General features: G+C 74.4%; 1 protein-coding gene across 1 annotated transcript in view; it reads left to right on the top strand.

Annotated features, from left to right (window-relative positions):
* Window positions 1-19,806, top strand: part of LOC125432707 (glial cell line-derived neurotrophic factor-like) — a 41,225-nt gene extending 21,419 nt beyond the window's left edge. The window contains exon 5 of the mRNA XM_048496564.1: window positions 18,245-19,806. Coding sequence (XP_048352521.1) covers window positions 18,245-18,693 — 449 coding nt within the window. The 3' untranslated portion in view covers window positions 18,694-19,806. The remainder of the gene's footprint in view (window positions 1-18,244) is intronic.
* Window positions 19,807-20,824: the final 1,018 nt, after the last annotated feature.

The following is a 20,824-nucleotide window of genomic DNA, read 5'->3' as shown; positions in this document are numbered from 1 at the left end:
CCCCCCCACCCCCCCCCCCCCCCACCCCCCCCCCCCCCCACCCCCCCCCCCCCCCACCCCCCCCCCCCCCCACCCCCCCCCCCCCCCACCCCCCCCCCCCCCCACCCCCCCCCCCCCCCACCCCCCCCCCCCCCCACCCCCCCCCCCCCCCACCCCCCCCCCCCCCCACCCCCCCCCCCCCCCACCCCCCCCCCCCCCCACCCCCCCCCCCCCCCACCCCCCCCCCCCCCCACCCCCCCCCCCCCCCACCCCCCCCCCCCCCCACCCCCCCCCCCCCCCACCCCCCCCCCCCCCCACCCCCCCCCCCCCCCACCCCCCCCCCCCCCCACCCCCCCCCCCCCCCACCCCCCCCCCCCCCCACCCCCCCCCCCCCCCACCCCCCCCCCCCCCCACCCCCCCCCCCCCCCACCCCCCCCCCCCCCCACCCCCCCCCCCCCCCACCCCCCCCCCCCCCCACCCCCCCCCCCCCCCACCCCCCCCCCCCCCCACCCCCCCCCCCCCCCACCCCCCCCCCCCCCCACCCCCCCCCCCCCCCACCCCCCCCCCCCCCCACCCCCCCCCCCCCCCACCCCCCCCCCCCCCCACCCCCCCCCCCCCCCACCCCCCCCCCCCCCCACCCCCCCCCCCCCCCACCCCCCCCCCCCCCCACCCCCCCCCCCCCCCACCCCCCCCCCCCCCCACCCCCCCCCCCCCCCACCCCCCCCCCCCCCCACCCCCCCCCCCCCCCACCCCCCCCCCCCCCCACCCCCCCCCCCCCCCACCCCCCCCCCCCCCCACCCCCCCCCCCCCCCACCCCCCCCCCCCCCCACCCCCCCCCCCCCCCACCCCCCCCCCCCCCCACCCCCCCCCCCCCCCACCCCCCCCCCCCCCCACCCCCCCCCCCCCCCACCCCCCCCCCCCCCCACCCCCCCCCCCCCCCACCCCCCCCCCCCCCCACCCCCCCCCCCCCCCACCCCCCCCCCCCCCCACCCCCCCCCCCCCCCACCCCCCCCCCCCCCCACCCCCCCCCCCCCCCACCCCCCCCCCCCCCCACCCCCCCCCCCCCCCACCCCCCCCCCCCCCCACCCCCCCCCCCCCCCACCCCCCCCCCCCCCCACCCCCCCCCCCCCCCACCCCCCCCCCCCCCCACCCCCCCCCCCCCCCACCCCCCCCCCCCCCCACCCCCCCCCCCCCCCACCCCCCCCCCCCCCCACCCCCCCCCCCCCCCACCCCCCCCCCCCCCCACCCCCCCCCCCCCCCACCCCCCCCCCCCCCCACCCCCCCCCCCCCCCACCCCCCCCCCCCCCCACCCCCCCCCCCCCCCACCCCCCCCCCCCCCCACCCCCCCCCCCCCCCACCCCCCCCCCCCCCCACCCCCCCCCCCCCCCACCCCCCCCCCCCCCCACCCCCCCCCCCCCCCACCCCCCCCCCCCCCCACCCCCCCCCCCCCCCACCCCCCCCCCCCCCCACCCCCCCCCCCCCCCACCCCCCCCCCCCCCCACCCCCCCCCCCCCCCACCCCCCCCCCCCCCCACCCCCCCCCCCCCCCACCCCCCCCCCCCCCCACCCCCCCCCCCCCCCACCCCCCCCCCCCCCCACCCCCCCCCCCCCCCACCCCCCCCCCCCCCCACCCCCCCCCCCCCCCACCCCCCCCCCCCCCCACCCCCCCCCCCCCCCACCCCCCCCCCCCCCCACCCCCCCCCCCCCCCACCCCCCCCCCCCCCCACCCCCCCCCCCCCCCACCCCCCCCCCCCCCCACCCCCCCCCCCCCCCACCCCCCCCCCCCCCCACCCCCCCCCCCCCCCACCCCCCCCCCCCCCCACCCCCCCCCCCCCCCACCCCCCCCCCCCCCCACCCCCCCCCCCCCCCACCCCCCCCCCCCCCCACCCCCCCCCCCCCCCACCCCCCCCCCCCCCCACCCCCCCCCCCCCCCACCCCCCCCCCCCCCCACCCCCCCCCCCCCCCACCCCCCCCCCCCCCCACCCCCCCCCCCCCCCACCCCCCCCCCCCCCCACCCCCCCCCCCCCCCACCCCCCCCCCCCCCCACCCCCCCCCCCCCCCACCCCCCCCCCCCCCCACCCCCCCCCCCCCCCACCCCCCCCCCCCCCCACCCCCCCCCCCCCCCACCCCCCCCCCCCCCCACCCCCCCCCCCCCCCACCCCCCCCCCCCCCCACCCCCCCCCCCCCCCACCCCCCCCCCCCCCCACCCCCCCCCCCCCCCACCCCCCCCCCCCCCCACCCCCCCCCCCCCCCACCCCCCCCCCCCCCCACCCCCCCCCCCCCCCACCCCCCCCCCCCCCCACCCCCCCCCCCCCCCACCCCCCCCCCCCCCCACCCCCCCCCCCCCCCACCCCCCCCCCCCCCCACCCCCCCCCCCCCCCACCCCCCCCCCCCCCCACCCCCCCCCCCCCCCACCCCCCCCCCCCCCCACCCCCCCCCCCCCCCACCCCCCCCCCCCCCCACCCCCCCCCCCCCCCACCCCCCCCCCCCCCCACCCCCCCCCCCCCCCACCCCCCCCCCCCCCCACCCCCCCCCCCCCCCACCCCCCCCCCCCCCCACCCCCCCCCCCCCCCACCCCCCCCCCCCCCCACCCCCCCCCCCCCCCACCCCCCCCCCCCCCCACCCCCCCCCCCCCCCACCCCCCCCCCCCCCCACCCCCCCCCCCCCCCACCCCCCCCCCCCCCCACCCCCCCCCCCCCCCACCCCCCCCCCCCCCCACCCCCCCCCCCCCCCACCCCCCCCCCCCCCCACCCCCCCCCCCCCCCACCCCCCCCCCCCCCCACCCCCCCCCCCCCCCACCCCCCCCCCCCCCCACCCCCCCCCCCCCCCACCCCCCCCCCCCCCCACCCCCCCCCCCCCCCACCCCCCCCCCCCCCCACCCCCCCCCCCCCCCACCCCCCCCCCCCCCCACCCCCCCCCCCCCCCACCCCCCCCCCCCCCCACCCCCCCCCCCCCCCACCCCCCCCCCCCCCCACCCCCCCCCCCCCCCACCCCCCCCCCCCCCCACCCCCCCCCCCCCCCACCCCCCCCCCCCCCCACCCCCCCCCCCCCCCACCCCCCCCCCCCCCCACCCCCCCCCCCCCCCACCCCCCCCCCCCCCCACCCCCCCCCCCCCCCACCCCCCCCCCCCCCCACCCCCCCCCCCCCCCACCCCCCCCCCCCCCCACCCCCCCCCCCCCCCACCCCCCCCCCCCCCCACCCCCCCCCCCCCCCACCCCCCCCCCCCCCCACCCCCCCCCCCCCCCACCCCCCCCCCCCCCCACCCCCCCCCCCCCCCACCCCCCCCCCCCCCCACCCCCCCCCCCCCCCACCCCCCCCCCCCCCCACCCCCCCCCCCCCCCACCCCCCCCCCCCCCCACCCCCCCCCCCCCCCACCCCCCCCCCCCCCCACCCCCCCCCCCCCCCACCCCCCCCCCCCCCCACCCCCCCCCCCCCCCACCCCCCCCCCCCCCCACCCCCCCCCCCCCCCACCCCCCCCCCCCCCCACCCCCCCCCCCCCCCACCCCCCCCCCCCCCCACCCCCCCCCCCCCCCACCCCCCCCCCCCCCCACCCCCCCCCCCCCCCACCCCCCCCCCCCCCCACCCCCCCCCCCCCCCACCCCCCCCCCCCCCCACCCCCCCCCCCCCCCACCCCCCCCCCCCCCCACCCCCCCCCCCCCCCACCCCCCCCCCCCCCCACCCCCCCCCCCCCCCACCCCCCCCCCCCCCCACCCCCCCCCCCCCCCACCCCCCCCCCCCCCCACCCCCCCCCCCCCCCACCCCCCCCCCCCCCCACCCCCCCCCCCCCCCACCCCCCCCCCCCCCCACCCCCCCCCCCCCCCACCCCCCCCCCCCCCCACCCCCCCCCCCCCCCACCCCCCCCCCCCCCCACCCCCCCCCCCCCCCACCCCCCCCCCCCCCCACCCCCCCCCCCCCCCACCCCCCCCCCCCCCCACCCCCCCCCCCCCCCACCCCCCCCCCCCCCCACCCCCCCCCCCCCCCACCCCCCCCCCCCCCCACCCCCCCCCCCCCCCACCCCCCCCCCCCCCCACCCCCCCCCCCCCCCACCCCCCCCCCCCCCCACCCCCCCCCCCCCCCACCCCCCCCCCCCCCCACCCCCCCCCCCCCCCACCCCCCCCCCCCCCCACCCCCCCCCCCCCCCACCCCCCCCCCCCCCCACCCCCCCCCCCCCCCACCCCCCCCCCCCCCCACCCCCCCCCCCCCCCACCCCCCCCCCCCCCCACCCCCCCCCCCCCCCACCCCCCCCCCCCCCCACCCCCCCCCCCCCCCACCCCCCCCCCCCCCCACCCCCCCCCCCCCCCACCCCCCCCCCCCCCCACCCCCCCCCCCCCCCACCCCCCCCCCCCCCCACCCCCCCCCCCCCCCACCCCCCCCCCCCCCCACCCCCCCCCCCCCCCACCCCCCCCCCCCCCCACCCCCCCCCCCCCCCACCCCCCCCCCCCCCCACCCCCCCCCCCCCCCACCCCCCCCCCCCCCCACCCCCCCCCCCCCCCACCCCCCCCCCCCCCCACCCCCCCCCCCCCCCACCCCCCCCCCCCCCCACCCCCCCCCCCCCCCACCCCCCCCCCCCCCCACCCCCCCCCCCCCCCACCCCCCCCCCCCCCCACCCCCCCCCCCCCCCACCCCCCCCCCCCCCCACCCCCCCCCCCCCCCACCCCCCCCCCCCCCCACCCCCCCCCCCCCCCACCCCCCCCCCCCCCCACCCCCCCCCCCCCCCACCCCCCCCCCCCCCCACCCCCCCCCCCCCCCACCCCCCCCCCCCCCCACCCCCCCCCCCCCCCACCCCCCCCCCCCCCCACCCCCCCCCCCCCCCACCCCCCCCCCCCCCCACCCCCCCCCCCCCCCACCCCCCCCCCCCCCCACCCCCCCCCCCCCCCACCCCCCCCCCCCCCCACCCCCCCCCCCCCCCACCCCCCCCCCCCCCCACCCCCCCCCCCCCCCACCCCCCCCCCCCCCCACCCCCCCCCCCCCCCACCCCCCCCCCCCCCCACCCCCCCCCCCCCCCACCCCCCCCCCCCCCCACCCCCCCCCCCCCCCACCCCCCCCCCCCCCCACCCCCCCCCCCCCCCACCCCCCCCCCCCCCCACCCCCCCCCCCCCCCACCCCCCCCCCCCCCCACCCCCCCCCCCCCCCACCCCCCCCCCCCCCCACCCCCCCCCCCCCCCACCCCCCCCCCCCCCCACCCCCCCCCCCCCCCACCCCCCCCCCCCCCCACCCCCCCCCCCCCCCACCCCCCCCCCCCCCCACCCCCCCCCCCCCCCACCCCCCCCCCCCCCCACCCCCCCCCCCCCCCACCCCCCCCCCCCCCCACCCCCCCCCCCCCCCACCCCCCCCCCCCCCCACCCCCCCCCCCCCCCACCCCCCCCCCCCCCCACCCCCCCCCCCCCCCACCCCCCCCCCCCCCCACCCCCCCCCCCCCCCACCCCCCCCCCCCCCCACCCCCCCCCCCCCCCACCCCCCCCCCCCCCCACCCCCCCCCCCCCCCACCCCCCCCCCCCCCCACCCCCCCCCCCCCCCACCCCCCCCCCCCCCCACCCCCCCCCCCCCCCACCCCCCCCCCCCCCCACCCCCCCCCCCCCCCACCCCCCCCCCCCCCCACCCCCCCCCCCCCCCACCCCCCCCCCCCCCCACCCCCCCCCCCCCCCACCCCCCCCCCCCCCCACCCCCCCCCCCCCCCACCCCCCCCCCCCCCCACCCCCCCCCCCCCCCACCCCCCCCCCCCCCCACCCCCCCCCCCCCCCACCCCCCCCCCCCCCCACCCCCCCCCCCCCCCACCCCCCCCCCCCCCCACCCCCCCCCCCCCCCACCCCCCCCCCCCCCCACCCCCCCCCCCCCCCACCCCCCCCCCCCCCCACCCCCCCCCCCCCCCACCCCCCCCCCCCCCCACCCCCCCCCCCCCCCACCCCCCCCCCCCCCCACCCCCCCCCCCCCCCACCCCCCCCCCCCCCCACCCCCCCCCCCCCCCACCCCCCCCCCCCCCCACCCCCCCCCCCCCCCACCCCCCCCCCCCCCCACCCCCCCCCCCCCCCACCCCCCCCCCCCCCCACCCCCCCCCCCCCCCACCCCCCCCCCCCCCCACCCCCCCCCCCCCCCACCCCCCCCCCCCCCCACCCCCCCCCCCCCCCACCCCCCCCCCCCCCCACCCCCCCCCCCCCCCACCCCCCCCCCCCCCCACCCCCCCCCCCCCCCACCCCCCCCCCCCCCCACCCCCCCCCCCCCCCACCCCCCCCCCCCCCCACCCCCCCCCCCCCCCACCCCCCCCCCCCCCCACCCCCCCCCCCCCCCACCCCCCCCCCCCCCCACCCCCCCCCCCCCCCACCCCCCCCCCCCCCCACCCCCCCCCCCCCCCACCCCCCCCCCCCCCCACCCCCCCCCCCCCCCACCCCCCCCCCCCCCCACCCCCCCCCCCCCCCACCCCCCCCCCCCCCCACCCCCCCCCCCCCCCACCCCCCCCCCCCCCCACCCCCCCCCCCCCCCACCCCCCCCCCCCCCCACCCCCCCCCCCCCCCACCCCCCCCCCCCCCCACCCCCCCCCCCCCCCACCCCCCCCCCCCCCCACCCCCCCCCCCCCCCACCCCCCCCCCCCCCCACCCCCCCCCCCCCCCACCCCCCCCCCCCCCCACCCCCCCCCCCCCCCACCCCCCCCCCCCCCCACCCCCCCCCCCCCCCACCCCCCCCCCCCCCCACCCCCCCCCCCCCCCACCCCCCCCCCCCCCCACCCCCCCCCCCCCCCACCCCCCCCCCCCCCCACCCCCCCCCCCCCCCACCCCCCCCCCCCCCCACCCCCCCCCCCCCCCACCCCCCCCCCCCCCCACCCCCCCCCCCCCCCACCCCCCCCCCCCCCCACCCCCCCCCCCCCCCACCCCCCCCCCCCCCCACCCCCCCCCCCCCCCACCCCCCCCCCCCCCCACCCCCCCCCCCCCCCACCCCCCCCCCCCCCCACCCCCCCCCCCCCCCACCCCCCCCCCCCCCCACCCCCCCCCCCCCCCACCCCCCCCCCCCCCCACCCCCCCCCCCCCCCACCCCCCCCCCCCCCCACCCCCCCCCCCCCCCACCCCCCCCCCCCCCCACCCCCCCCCCCCCCCACCCCCCCCCCCCCCCACCCCCCCCCCCCCCCACCCCCCCCCCCCCCCACCCCCCCCCCCCCCCACCCCCCCCCCCCCCCACCCCCCCCCCCCCCCACCCCCCCCCCCCCCCACCCCCCCCCCCCCCCACCCCCCCCCCCCCCCACCCCCCCCCCCCCCCACCCCCCCCCCCCCCCACCCCCCCCCCCCCCCACCCCCCCCCCCCCCCACCCCCCCCCCCCCCCACCCCCCCCCCCCCCCACCCCCCCCCCCCCCCACCCCCCCCCCCCCCCACCCCCCCCCCCCCCCACCCCCCCCCCCCCCCACCCCCCCCCCCCCCCACCCCCCCCCCCCCCCACCCCCCCCCCCCCCCACCCCCCCCCCCCCCCACCCCCCCCCCCCCCCACCCCCCCCCCCCCCCACCCCCCCCCCCCCCCACCCCCCCCCCCCCCCACCCCCCCCCCCCCCCACCCCCCCCCCCCCCCACCCCCCCCCCCCCCCACCCCCCCCCCCCCCCACCCCCCCCCCCCCCCACCCCCCCCCCCCCCCACCCCCCCCCCCCCCCACCCCCCCCCCCCCCCACCCCCCCCCCCCCCCACCCCCCCCCCCCCCCACCCCCCCCCCCCCCCACCCCCCCCCCCCCCCACCCCCCCCCCCCCCCACCCCCCCCCCCCCCCACCCCCCCCCCCCCCCACCCCCCCCCCCCCCCACCCCCCCCCCCCCCCACCCCCCCCCCCCCCCACCCCCCCCCCCCCCCACCCCCCCCCCCCCCCACCCCCCCCCCCCCCCACCCCCCCCCCCCCCCACCCCCCCCCCCCCCCACCCCCCCCCCCCCCCACCCCCCCCCCCCCCCACCCCCCCCCCCCCCCACCCCCCCCCCCCCCCACCCCCCCCCCCCCCCACCCCCCCCCCCCCCCACCCCCCCCCCCCCCCACCCCCCCCCCCCCCCACCCCCCCCCCCCCCCACCCCCCCCCCCCCCCACCCCCCCCCCCCCCCACCCCCCCCCCCCCCCACCCCCCCCCCCCCCCACCCCCCCCCCCCCCCACCCCCCCCCCCCCCCACCCCCCCCCCCCCCCACCCCCCCCCCCCCCCACCCCCCCCCCCCCCCACCCCCCCCCCCCCCCACCCCCCCCCCCCCCCACCCCCCCCCCCCCCCACCCCCCCCCCCCCCCACCCCCCCCCCCCCCCACCCCCCCCCCCCCCCACCCCCCCCCCCCCCCACCCCCCCCCCCCCCCACCCCCCCCCCCCCCCACCCCCCCCCCCCCCCACCCCCCCCCCCCCCCACCCCCCCCCCCCCCCACCCCCCCCCCCCCCCACCCCCCCCCCCCCCCACCCCCCCCCCCCCCCACCCCCCCCCCCCCCCACCCCCCCCCCCCCCCACCCCCCCCCCCCCCCACCCCCCCCCCCCCCCACCCCCCCCCCCCCCCACCCCCCCCCCCCCCCACCCCCCCCCCCCCCCACCCCCCCCCCCCCCCACCCCCCCCCCCCCCCACCCCCCCCCCCCCCCACCCCCCCCCCCCCCCACCCCCCCCCCCCCCCACCCCCCCCCCCCCCCACCCCCCCCCCCCCCCACCCCCCCCCCCCCCCACCCCCCCCCCCCCCCACCCCCCCCCCCCCCCACCCCCCCCCCCCCCCACCCCCCCCCCCCCCCACCCCCCCCCCCCCCCACCCCCCCCCCCCCCCACCCCCCCCCCCCCCCACCCCCCCCCCCCCCCACCCCCCCCCCCCCCCACCCCCCCCCCCCCCCACCCCCCCCCCCCCCCACCCCCCCCCCCCCCCACCCCCCCCCCCCCCCACCCCCCCCCCCCCCCACCCCCCCCCCCCCCCACCCCCCCCCCCCCCCACCCCCCCCCCCCCCCACCCCCCCCCCCCCCCACCCCCCCCCCCCCCCACCCCCCCCCCCCCCCACCCCCCCCCCCCCCCACCCCCCCCCCCCCCCACCCCCCCCCCCCCCCACCCCCCCCCCCCCCCACCCCCCCCCCCCCCCACCCCCCCCCCCCCCCACCCCCCCCCCCCCCCACCCCCCCCCCCCCCCACCCCCCCCCCCCCCCACCCCCCCCCCCCCCCACCCCCCCCCCCCCCCACCCCCCCCCCCCCCCACCCCCCCCCCCCCCCACCCCCCCCCCCCCCCACCCCCCCCCCCCCCCACCCCCCCCCCCCCCCACCCCCCCCCCCCCCCACCCCCCCCCCCCCCCACCCCCCCCCCCCCCCACCCCCCCCCCCCCCCACCCCCCCCCCCCCCCACCCCCCCCCCCCCCCACCCCCCCCCCCCCCCACCCCCCCCCCCCCCCACCCCCCCCCCCCCCCACCCCCCCCCCCCCCCACCCCCCCCCCCCCCCACCCCCCCCCCCCCCCACCCCCCCCCCCCCCCACCCCCCCCCCCCCCCACCCCCCCCCCCCCCCACCCCCCCCCCCCCCCACCCCCCCCCCCCCCCACCCCCCCCCCCCCCCACCCCCCCCCCCCCCCACCCCCCCCCCCCCCCACCCCCCCCCCCCCCCACCCCCCCCCCCCCCCACCCCCCCCCCCCCCCACCCCCCCCCCCCCCCACCCCCCCCCCCCCCCACCCCCCCCCCCCCCCACCCCCCCCCCCCCCCACCCCCCCCCCCCCCCACCCCCCCCCCCCCCCACCCCCCCCCCCCCCCACCCCCCCCCCCCCCCACCCCCCCCCCCCCCCACCCCCCCCCCCCCCCACCCCCCCCCCCCCCCACCCCCCCCCCCCCCCACCCCCCCCCCCCCCCACCCCCCCCCCCCCCCACCCCCCCCCCCCCCCACCCCCCCCCCCCCCCACCCCCCCCCCCCCCCACCCCCCCCCCCCCCCACCCCCCCCCCCCCCCACCCCCCCCCCCCCCCACCCCCCCCCCCCCCCACCCCCCCCCCCCCCCACCCCCCCCCCCCCCCACCCCCCCCCCCCCCCACCCCCCCCCCCCCCCACCCCCCCCCCCCCCCACCCCCCCCCCCCCCCACCCCCCCCCCCCCCCACCCCCCCCCCCCCCCACCCCCCCCCCCCCCCACCCCCCCCCCCCCCCACCCCCCCCCCCCCCCACCCCCCCCCCCCCCCACCCCCCCCCCCCCCCACCCCCCCCCCCCCCCACCCCCCCCCCCCCCCACCCCCCCCCCCCCCCACCCCCCCCCCCCCCCACCCCCCCCCCCCCCCACCCCCCCCCCCCCCCACCCCCCCCCCCCCCCACCCCCCCCCCCCCCCACCCCCCCCCCCCCCCACCCCCCCCCCCCCCCACCCCCCCCCCCCCCCACCCCCCCCCCCCCCCACCCCCCCCCCCCCCCACCCCCCCCCCCCCCCACCCCCCCCCCCCCCCACCCCCCCCCCCCCCCACCCCCCCCCCCCCCCACCCCCCCCCCCCCCCACCCCCCCCCCCCCCCACCCCCCCCCCCCCCCACCCCCCCCCCCCCCCACCCCCCCCCCCCCCCACCCCCCCCCCCCCCCACCCCCCCCCCCCCCCACCCCCCCCCCCCCCCACCCCCCCCCCCCCCCACCCCCCCCCCCCCCCACCCCCCCCCCCCCCCACCCCCCCCCCCCCCCACCCCCCCCCCCCCCCACCCCCCCCCCCCCCCACCCCCCCCCCCCCCCACCCCCCCCCCCCCCCACCCCCCCCCCCCCCCACCCCCCCCCCCCCCCACCCCCCCCCCCCCCCACCCCCCCCCCCCCCCACCCCCCCCCCCCCCCACCCCCCCCCCCCCCCACCCCCCCCCCCCCCCACCCCCCCCCCCCCCCACCCCCCCCCCCCCCCACCCCCCCCCCCCCCCACCCCCCCCCCCCCCCACCCCCCCCCCCCCCCACCCCCCCCCCCCCCCACCCCCCCCCCCCCCCACCCCCCCCCCCCCCCACCCCCCCCCCCCCCCACCCCCCCCCCCCCCCACCCCCCCCCCCCCCCACCCCCCCCCCCCCCCACCCCCCCCCCCCCCCACCCCCCCCCCCCCCCACCCCCCCCCCCCCCCACCCCCCCCCCCCCCCACCCCCCCCCCCCCCCACCCCCCCCCCCCCCCACCCCCCCCCCCCCCCACCCCCCCCCCCCCCCACCCCCCCCCCCCCCCACCCCCCCCCCCCCCCACCCCCCCCCCCCCCCACCCCCCCCCCCCCCCACCCCCCCCCCCCCCCACCCCCCCCCCCCCCCACCCCCCCCCCCCCCCACCCCCCCCCCCCCCCACCCCCCCCCCCCCCCACCCCCCCCCCCCCCCACCCCCCCCCCCCCCCACCCCCCCCCCCCCCCACCCCCCCCCCCCCCCACCCCCCCCCCCCCCCACCCCCCCCCCCCCCCACCCCCCCCCCCCCCCACCCCCCCCCCCCCCCACCCCCCCCCCCCCCCACCCCCCCCCCCCCCCACCCCCCCCCCCCCCCACCCCCCCCCCCCCCCACCCCCCCCCCCCCCCACCCCCCCCCCCCCCCACCCCCCCCCCCCCCCACCCCCCCCCCCCCCCACCCCCCCCCCCCCCCACCCCCCCCCCCCCCCACCCCCCCCCCCCCCCACCCCCCCCCCCCCCCACCCCCCCCCCCCCCCACCCCCCCCCCCCCCCACCCCCCCCCCCCCCCACCCCCCCCCCCCCCCACCCCCCCCCCCCCCCACCCCCCCCCCCCCCCACCCCCCCCCCCCCCCACCCCCCCCCCCCCCCACCCCCCCCCCCCCCCACCCCCCCCCCCCCCCACCCCCCCCCCCCCCCACCCCCCCCCCCCCCCACCCCCCCCCCCCCCCACCCCCCCCCCCCCCCACCCCCCCCCCCCCCCACCCCCCCCCCCCCCCACCCCCCCCCCCCCCCACCCCCCCCCCCCCCCACCCCCCCCCCCCCCCACCCCCCCCCCCCCCCACCCCCCCCCCCCCCCACCCCCCCCCCCCCCCACCCCCCCCCCCCCCCACCCCCCCCCCCCCCCACCCCCCCCCCCCCCCACCCCCCCCCCCCCCCACCCCCCCCCCCCCCCACCCCCCCCCCCCCCCACCCCCCCCCCCCCCCACCCCCCCCCCCCCCCACCCCCCCCCCCCCCCACCCCCCCCCCCCCCCACCCCCCCCCCCCCCCACCCCCCCCCCCCCCCACCCCCCCCCCCCCCCACCCCCCCCCCCCCCCACCCCCCCCCCCCCCCACCCCCCCCCCCCCCCACCCCCCCCCCCCCCCACCCCCCCCCCCCCCCACCCCCCCCCCCCCCCACCCCCCCCCCCCCCCACCCCCCCCCCCCCCCACCCCCCCCCCCCCCCACCCCCCCCCCCCCCCACCCCCCCCCCCCCCCACCCCCCCCCCCCCCCACCCCCCCCCCCCCCCACCCCCCCCCCCCCCCACCCCCCCCCCCCCCCACCCCCCCCCCCCCCCACCCCCCCCCCCCCCCACCCCCCCCCCCCCCCACCCCCCCCCCCCCCCACCCCCCCCCCCCCCCACCCCCCCCCCCCCCCACCCCCCCCCCCCCCCACCCCCCCCCCCCCCCACCCCCCCCCCCCCCCACCCCCCCCCCCCCCCACCCCCCCCCCCCCCCACCCCCCCCCCCCCCCACCCCCCCCCCCCCCCACCCCCCCCCCCCCCCACCCCCCCCCCCCCCCACCCCCCCGCCCCCACACCCCCCCCCCACCCAACCCCCCCCCCCCCCCCCCCCCCCCCCCACACCCCCCCCCCCCACCCCCCCCCCCCCCCCCCACCCCCCCACCCCTCAACCCCCCCCCCCCCCCCCCCCCCCCCCCCACCAGCCCCCCCCCCCCCCAGCCCCCTCCCCCCCCACCCCCCCTCCCCCCCAACCCCCCCCCCCCCCACCCCCCCCCCCCCCCCCCCCCCCCCCCCCCATCCTGACGTTTCGCCTGCATCTGTGGCTGGCATCTTCAGAGGATCATCTGAATATGATCCTCTGAAGATGCCAGCCACAGATGCAGGCGAAACGTCAGGAGAGAATGCTGCTAGAACACGGCCATACAGCCCGGAAACCACACAGCACCCAAATTGATCATGGTCACTTTCTTATTCTTGATCACTATGATATCTGGTGAGTTATATGCCAACACTTTGTCTGTTTGGATTCAAAAGTCCCACAAGATCTTAATCTCCCCATTTTCCATTACTTCCTCTGGGTGAAGTTCCCACCAGTTTATAATTCTTGCATAAATTCCAGTGGATCATGAGATCTGCACGAATACTGCGCTGATACATGACAATGTCCTCGGCCTCTGGGTGAGGCTTGAATTGTAAGAAATCTGAACAACCAGTAAAGATCTGGCAGCTGTGATATTATTATTAAATATGATTATTATTAAATATGATTATTATTAAATATGATTATTATTATTAAAGATCTGGCAGCTGTGAATTATTATTTATTTTTGTTTAAATAATAATTCAATTTGATATCCCACTGTCCCTGCCAGGTGGCTCACAACCTAGAACATAAGAACATAAGAACAAGCCAGCTGGATCAGACCAGAGTCCATCTAGTCCAGCTCTCTGCTACTCGTAGTGGCCCACCAGGTGCCTTTGGGAGCTCACCTGCAGGATGTGAAAGCAAGGGCCTTCTGATGCGGCTGTTGCTCCCAAGCACCTGGACTGTTAAGGCATTTGCAATCTCAGATCAAGGAGGATCAAGATTGGTAGCCATAAATCGACTTCTCCTCCATCAATCTGTCCAAGCCCCTTTTAAAGCTATCCAGGTTAGTGGCCATCACCACCTCCTGTGGCAGCATATTCCAAACACCAATCACACGTTGCTTGAAGAAGTGTTTCCTTTTATTAGTCCTAATTCTTCCCCCCAGCATTTTCAATGTATGCCCCCTGGTTCTAGTATTGTGAGAAAGAGAGAGAAATGTCTCTCTGTCAACATTTTCTACCCCATGCATACTTTTATAGACTTCAATCATATCCCCCCTCAGCCGTCTCCTCTCCAAACTAAAGAGTCCCAAACGCTGCAGCCTCTCCTCATAGGTGCTCCAGTCCCTCAATCATCCTCGTTGCCCTTCTCTGTACTTTTTCTATCTCTTCAATATCCTTTTTGAGATGTGGCGACCAGAACTGAACACAGTACTCCAAGTGCGGTCGCACCACTGCTTTATAGAAGGGCATGACAATCTTTGCAGTTTTATTCTCAATTCCTTTCCTAATGATCCCCAGCATAGAGTTTGCCTTTTTCACAGCTGCCAGGCATTGAGTTGACATTCCCGTGGAACTATCAACTAAAACGCCCAAATCCCTTTCCTGGTCTGTGACTGATAGCACTGACCCCTGTAGTGTGCATGTGAAGTTTGGTTTTTTTGCCCCTATGTGCATCACTTTACATTTTGCTACATTGAACTGTATTTGCCATTTCTTAGCCCACTCACCTAATTTATCAAGGTCCGCTTGGAGCTCTTCGCAATCCTTTGTGGTTCTCACCACCCTACATAATTTGGTATCATCTGCAAACTTGGCCACCACGCTACCCACCCCTACTTCCAGGTCATTTATGAATAGGTTAAAGAGTACTGGTCCCAAAACGGATCCTTTGGAGACACCACTCCTTACATCTCTTCATTGTGAGAATTTCCCATTTACACCCACCCTTTGCTTCCTGTTTCTCAACCAGTTTTTAATCCATAGGAGGACTTCCCCTCTTATTCCTTAATTGCTGAGTTTTCTCAATAGTCTCTGGTGAGGAACTTTGTCAAAAGCCTTTTGGAAATCCAAGTAGACAATGTCCACTGGTTCCCCCTTATCCACATGCCTGTTTACACCCTCAAAGAACTCTAGTAAGTTTGTAAGACAGGATTTGCCTCTGCAAAAGCCATGCTGACTCTTTCTCAGCAGGTCTTGCTTTTCTACATGTTTAATAATTTTATCTTTAATGATAGATTCTACTAATTTACCAGGAACAGATGTCAAACTGACTGGCCTGTAATTTCCCGGATCCCCCCTAGATCCTTTCTTAAAGATTGGTTTGACATTGGCCATCTTCCAGTCTTCAGGGATGGAGCCTGATTTCAGGGATAAGTTGCATATTAAAGTAAGAACATCAGCAATTTCATGCTTGAGCTCTTTAAGAACTCTTGGGTGAATGCAATCTGGGCCAGGGGATTTGGTAGCATTTAGTTTATCAATGGCTGCCAGAACTTCTTCCTTGTCTACCACTATCTTCGCTAGTTCCTCGGATTTGCCTTCTAAGAAGCTTGATTCAGGTGCAGGAATTTTCCTCACCTCCTCTTGGGTGAAGACAGATGCAAAGAATACATAAATTTCTCTGCAATTTCCCTACATAAATTTCCCTACATAAATTTCCCTACATAAACCTACATAAATACAATTATAAAACAATAAATACAGGGTATAAAAATTTAAAGAGACTACAGTTTTAAAAGTGCCCCCTGTCCCATTGGTGCTACACCACTGCTTCCTTGATACTTTCTTGATACTTGATACTGTGGTGTACAGTTGATGGATTTCTAACACCTTGGCCTTTATGGCAAACCCCCTTCCTAGTCTTCTGAAAGGACCCCCGCCATTCAAATGGACAACCCAGTAAACAAACAAGAAAAGAAAATCCTAACTCAACATTCCAGATTCTTTTCCAAATTGGCTGCAGCAAATTACAGGCAGGGGACGGTCATTGGAATCAGATGGAGTGCCTCTGTTCTTTCGTCCTGGGCTGGGAATGAAGGAACGCCTCCGGCCAGTGGCTTACTTAGAAGGCCTTGGAGGCTTTGTGCAAGTCATTAAAATCCTCCTTGCAAATGAAGTCCAGGCTTCCTATGAAGCACGGTGGATGCTCAATGCATGCAATTTAATAAGCAGGAGCGTAGTTTTTTTTTTTAAGGGGCCAAAGTCCATACTCTTCTGATGCATCACACTGAGGCCCCTTCCGCACACGCAAAATAATGCGTTTTCAAACCACTTTCACAACTGTTTGCAAGTGGATTTTGCCATTCCGCACAGCTTCAAAGAGCACTGAAAGCAGTTTGAAAGTGCATTATTCTGCTTGTGCGGAATGAGCCTGAGCTTGGTTAAAGCAGACTGCTGTGGTCAGAAGCCCATCTCAATGAGCAGGTCAGGAACCCAAAGAAAAGTGCCTCTGAAACTTTTTGAAGACAGGTGGGGCACTGATCCAGAACTGGCCATCGTTTGTTTATTATGGATTTATTTACAAAAATTATCTCCAATCTATCAGCCCTTATAAGGGTCACCAAGATGGCTAATAATTCAAAAGAATACATGATAAAATTATATTATAAAACAATTAAAATAACCCACCTCCCAAATGCATTTGGGGCACTAATTCCCCAATGTTTGGAGGTTTTAAAAAACTTCTGTATTTAGAAATATGTAAAGATTTCTTAATTTCATTTTTTTAAAAAAAATCAGTAATTACAAAAATAGAAACAATAAAACAATGACATAGAACAACAAAAATATAAGAGATCTCTCCTAACAAACGATTCTAAACACTAGAGAGCTAACATATTTATATTAACGTTCTTTTAAAAATGAGCAAATTCTATTAATCAAATATATTTATACCAAATAAACACTGACATATCGTTACTATCAGTGGTGGGATTCAGCAGGTTCGCACCACTTTGGCAGAACCGGTTATTAAAATGGTGCATCTAAACAACCAGTTGTTAGATTATTTGAATCCCACTACTGGTTACTATCATTAATTTCTGAACATAATTATTGCACTGTATATCTTAATATCAATTTTTCATCTTTTAAAACTTATTTTGATCAAATACAAAATATATATCTCTTTGTTTGAACAATACATAACATTGATTCAATGAGACACATTGGCTATAATTTTTTTAAAAAAATGATTGATGATTAGTTGAGAAAAGAACAGCATGAATAGCATTGGCCAGCTCACTAAATTGTTATAATATAAATGATATGAATTTATTAACATTCTTATTCCTGCTTTTCAATATTATTATAAGTAAACAATGATTTATAATGACAATTATTTTATAATTCCCCAGAATATAAATACCAGCACCACACAGAGATTGCTCTGAGTAGCTCATAGAAAACATAAGGAGAAATTTCCTCCATAGCTTTATCACTCATTATCACATTATGATCATAGCCCATACTGTCCCAGATGATATCTTCTGATATAGCTCAGTGGTCCTAAAATATAATATTGTTATGTATGTTTTAATCAGTTAGCCACCTTGTTGGCTATCGTAAAGGCAGAAAAGTAGAATGTAATGTTTGTAAAACAAAATTAAAATTCATGGAAATCGAGCCACCTAGACTTGTTAGATGTGTTTCCTATTAGGCATAAGTATCCCTATAGTTACAATGGTTTAGTTCCTTGTATAGTCTTCTAAGGGAGGGAATTTTAGTCAGACCCTGTCCCTTTAAGAAATCTCACTAGAGGCAGTCTTCCTGTTATTACTCAGTAATCCCCTGTTTAGTTCAGTCAGTCAGTCTAAGGTGCCTAGGGTAGTTGGAAGGCTACAATATCTGTTACGTCCAAGGTGGATAGAGATAGCATAAAGTTAAGGTGTACAGAAAGTAGAATCCAGATAAAGGACGCTCAAGGAACCCAGAAGAAGCACAGGCAAAGTGGACTTTCTTGGAAGCAGTCAAAGAAAGAACAAAAGTCTCAAGCTTCAAACTGTTCCAGTCAAGCAAGTACTTTATCTTAGTCAGACCCTGGGAGGAGTTAGGGTCTCAATTCTTCCAGGCAATAAACCTTGTTTTTGAACTGTTACACCTTGCTTGTGGGTCTCCCACTCTGTTCCACCCAAGAACGGGACACTTTTAGATTGTTTTACTTGGGGGACAGAACGAGATGCCTTCTTATGGTGGGCAGACTCCTGGCAATTTTGGTTGGTGCATGCTGACATTCAGCTTGCCAGTGGCTGAAAAAGGACAGCCAAATTGGAGGGTGGGTGGGGGGAAGAGATCACCCCCATGTGATACGGTATCACTTCTGGTATGACCCAGAAGTGCCAGCATCACACCAGAGTGATGCTCTAGCAGTTATCCAAAACTAGAGTTTTTGGACAAGTGCTAGAGCATCACCTCATCATGGTGCCAATTTTGGGGGGGGGGGGTCATGCCAGAATTGATGTCATTATTTAGTAGTTACTATTGTTACCACAGTAATTAGCCACCTACCCTTATATCCTACCAGCAGCCAAGCCATGTCTGTCATTCCTAAATCTACTACCACCCACTCCCGAGCCTTGGTTTGTCATGTTTTATTTGGCAACTGCTAACACCCGTTCTGGTTTTCATTTCAGACAGTACGTTGTTCGAGAGCTACACAGAGGGAGAAATCCGCCAGCTGATCTCCACGTTAATCGAACGGTACAGCCAATCAATGAATTCTGGAGGCCACGAGTTGCCACTCTTCACCAAAGCCAGCAACCGGATGAAGCGGGCGAAGGCCCGCCACAAGCCCTGCTCTCTCAAGGAACTGGAGGTCACGGTCAGTGAGCTGGGCCTGGGCTACACCTCGGACGAGACGGTGCTGTTCCGCTACTGCAGCGGCACCTGCGACTCCGCGGTGCGGAACTATGACTTGTCTTTGAGAAACGTGCGGAAGATGAAGAAGATCAAGAAAGAGAAAGTGCGGGCTCGGCCGTGCTGCCGCCCCCTGGCTTATGACGACGACATCTCCTTCTTGGACACGGGGAACCGCTACTACACGGTGAACGAGGTGTCCGCCAAAGAGTGCGGTTGCATATGAAGGAAGGCGTGGGAGGAAGGAAGGAAGCCAGAGAGCCGGGTTGCCCGCAAAGCAGCTCCTGGAGGCTGCTGACACAAGCGTGGTTGTCCAAAGGCGAACGAGAATGGTTGAGGAATGGAAAGAAATACCTTCACGTGGGGACAGCTTGTGGGTGATAAGTCTACCTCAGTCCTGCAGATGGAAGCACAGGGAAACAGAGAAACTCTGCACCATCCGCTGGGCCCTGGGGCCTGTTTATCTGCTTGGATATAAAACAAGCTTACGAGCATTTACAGCAGCACGGTTTCATGCCGGCAGGAGGAAACCCTCCGGGTCTCCATCCAAATGTCTCGCAGTTCTAGCCAAATGGTTGCCCTTGTTCGGGATGTCCGTCCCCAGTATGGTTGCAAAGGCCGGCTTGTTCTAAGCTTTAAAATACCAAAAGTGCCACAGGGAGAGGCGTGTGCTCTCTTGCCGAGGTTTTATTGGCCATCGATCGACGGGCTGGGGTCTGCGATGCAAAGAGATGCTTTGGAGAATCCGGAGACCTTTATTTGAATTATTCCCTTTTGGCAATTAGAATTGAGGCTGGCGTCGTGGGGGCTGAAACTTTGGACCCAGGAGAAAAACTGCCGACCGGTCAAGGACATGTTCACTCGTGCTGTATGACAGAGGCCATGCTATTGTTTTAATGTACATGCGCAGTATAGCCGTGCTGTGTTTAAAAATATACGAGGAATATAGACAGCTTTAAGATATCAATGAGTTATGTACAAAATGCTGCCATTCCTTTCCCGGCGTTGCATCAGCTCCTTCCCAGCTTGGTTCTTTATCTTTCACAAGGTTCCCCTTTTGTCCCTTAAATCAAAACGGGGGGGGGGGGGGGAACCTTTGCTCTCAGTGCCAAAGAAATTTACTGTTGAAATGTATACATGGATAAAAATAACGCAGCCACACAGGAACATAACATGCTGAACCTAGACTTGTGTCCTAATTATGTATATAAACCCTGTCAATTTGCAACCTTATGGTGACCTTAGCAAGGGGCTTTCCAGGCAAGCAAGAAGCAGAGGTGGTTTACCATTGCTTTTCCCTGCAGGCGTAGAGCAGCAGTGGCTGTAGGAGGTTAAGAGCTCGTGTATCTAATCTGGAGGAACCGTGGTCAAGAGTGGTGGACTCTAATCATAAAAAATCATAGAAACAGAGTTGGAAGAGACCCAAGGGCCATCTAGTCCAACCCTCTGCCATAAAGGAACACACAATCAAAGCACTCCCAACATATATTCATCCAGCAGCAGTGGCGTAGGAGGTTAAGAGCTCGTGTATGTAATCTGGAGGAACCGGGTTTGATTCCCAGCTCTGCCGCCTGAGCGGTGGAGGCTTCTCTGGGGAATTCAGATTAGCCTGTGCACTCCCACACACGCCAGTTGGGTGACCTTGGGCCAGTCACAGCTTCTCAGAGCTCTCTCAGCCCCACCCACCTCACAGGGTATTTGTTGTGAGGGGGGAAGGGCAAGGAGATTGTCAGCCCCTTTGAGTCTCCTGCAGGAGAGAAAGGGGGGATATAAATCCAAACTCTTCTTCTTCAGGCCCTTCGTCGGCAGTCCTCCCTTCCAAGCACCGCCCCTGCTTAGCTTTTGAGATTTGTTGAGATCAGGCTATGCCATGTTAACTTCCTTTCCACATACTCATTTGAAGGTCAGAACGTGGGTGCTTGTGTTCTTCTGGGCAAGGCAGTCACCTGTACGACCTTCCAGCAAAAAAATGAATGCCTTTCTCCCCTCCTGTTTCTATAATTTGGGTGCTGTGTGGTTTCCGGGATGTCTGGCCGTGTTCTAGCAGCATTCTCTCCTGACGTTTCGCCTGCATCTGTGGCTGCCATCTTCAGAGGATCTGATGTTGGGAAAGCCAGTGGAGTATATATACCTGTTGGAGTGTCCAGGGTGGGTGAAGAAACATTGTCTGTGAGCAACAAAGAAGACAATCAGGTCAATAGTTGAGGGCATCTGAATAGAAGTATGAGTGACAATGAAGTCTATAGCATGGGAGTAACAATAAAGATAGCAAGGTCAATAGGTGGGAGAATCTGAATAGAAGTATCCTGGCCTTTGTTTCCTTTGTCTATAGCCATCCTATGTTTGTGTGGAGCTGG

Source organism: Sphaerodactylus townsendi, linkage group LG05 (genome assembly GCF_021028975.2).
Source record: "Sphaerodactylus townsendi isolate TG3544 linkage group LG05, MPM_Stown_v2.3, whole genome shotgun sequence".
NCBI classification, from domain to species: domain Eukaryota; kingdom Metazoa; phylum Chordata; class Lepidosauria; order Squamata; family Sphaerodactylidae; genus Sphaerodactylus; species Sphaerodactylus townsendi.
Note: the sequence above shows the minus strand (reverse complement) of the source record. Positions and strands in the feature narration are given on the sequence as shown.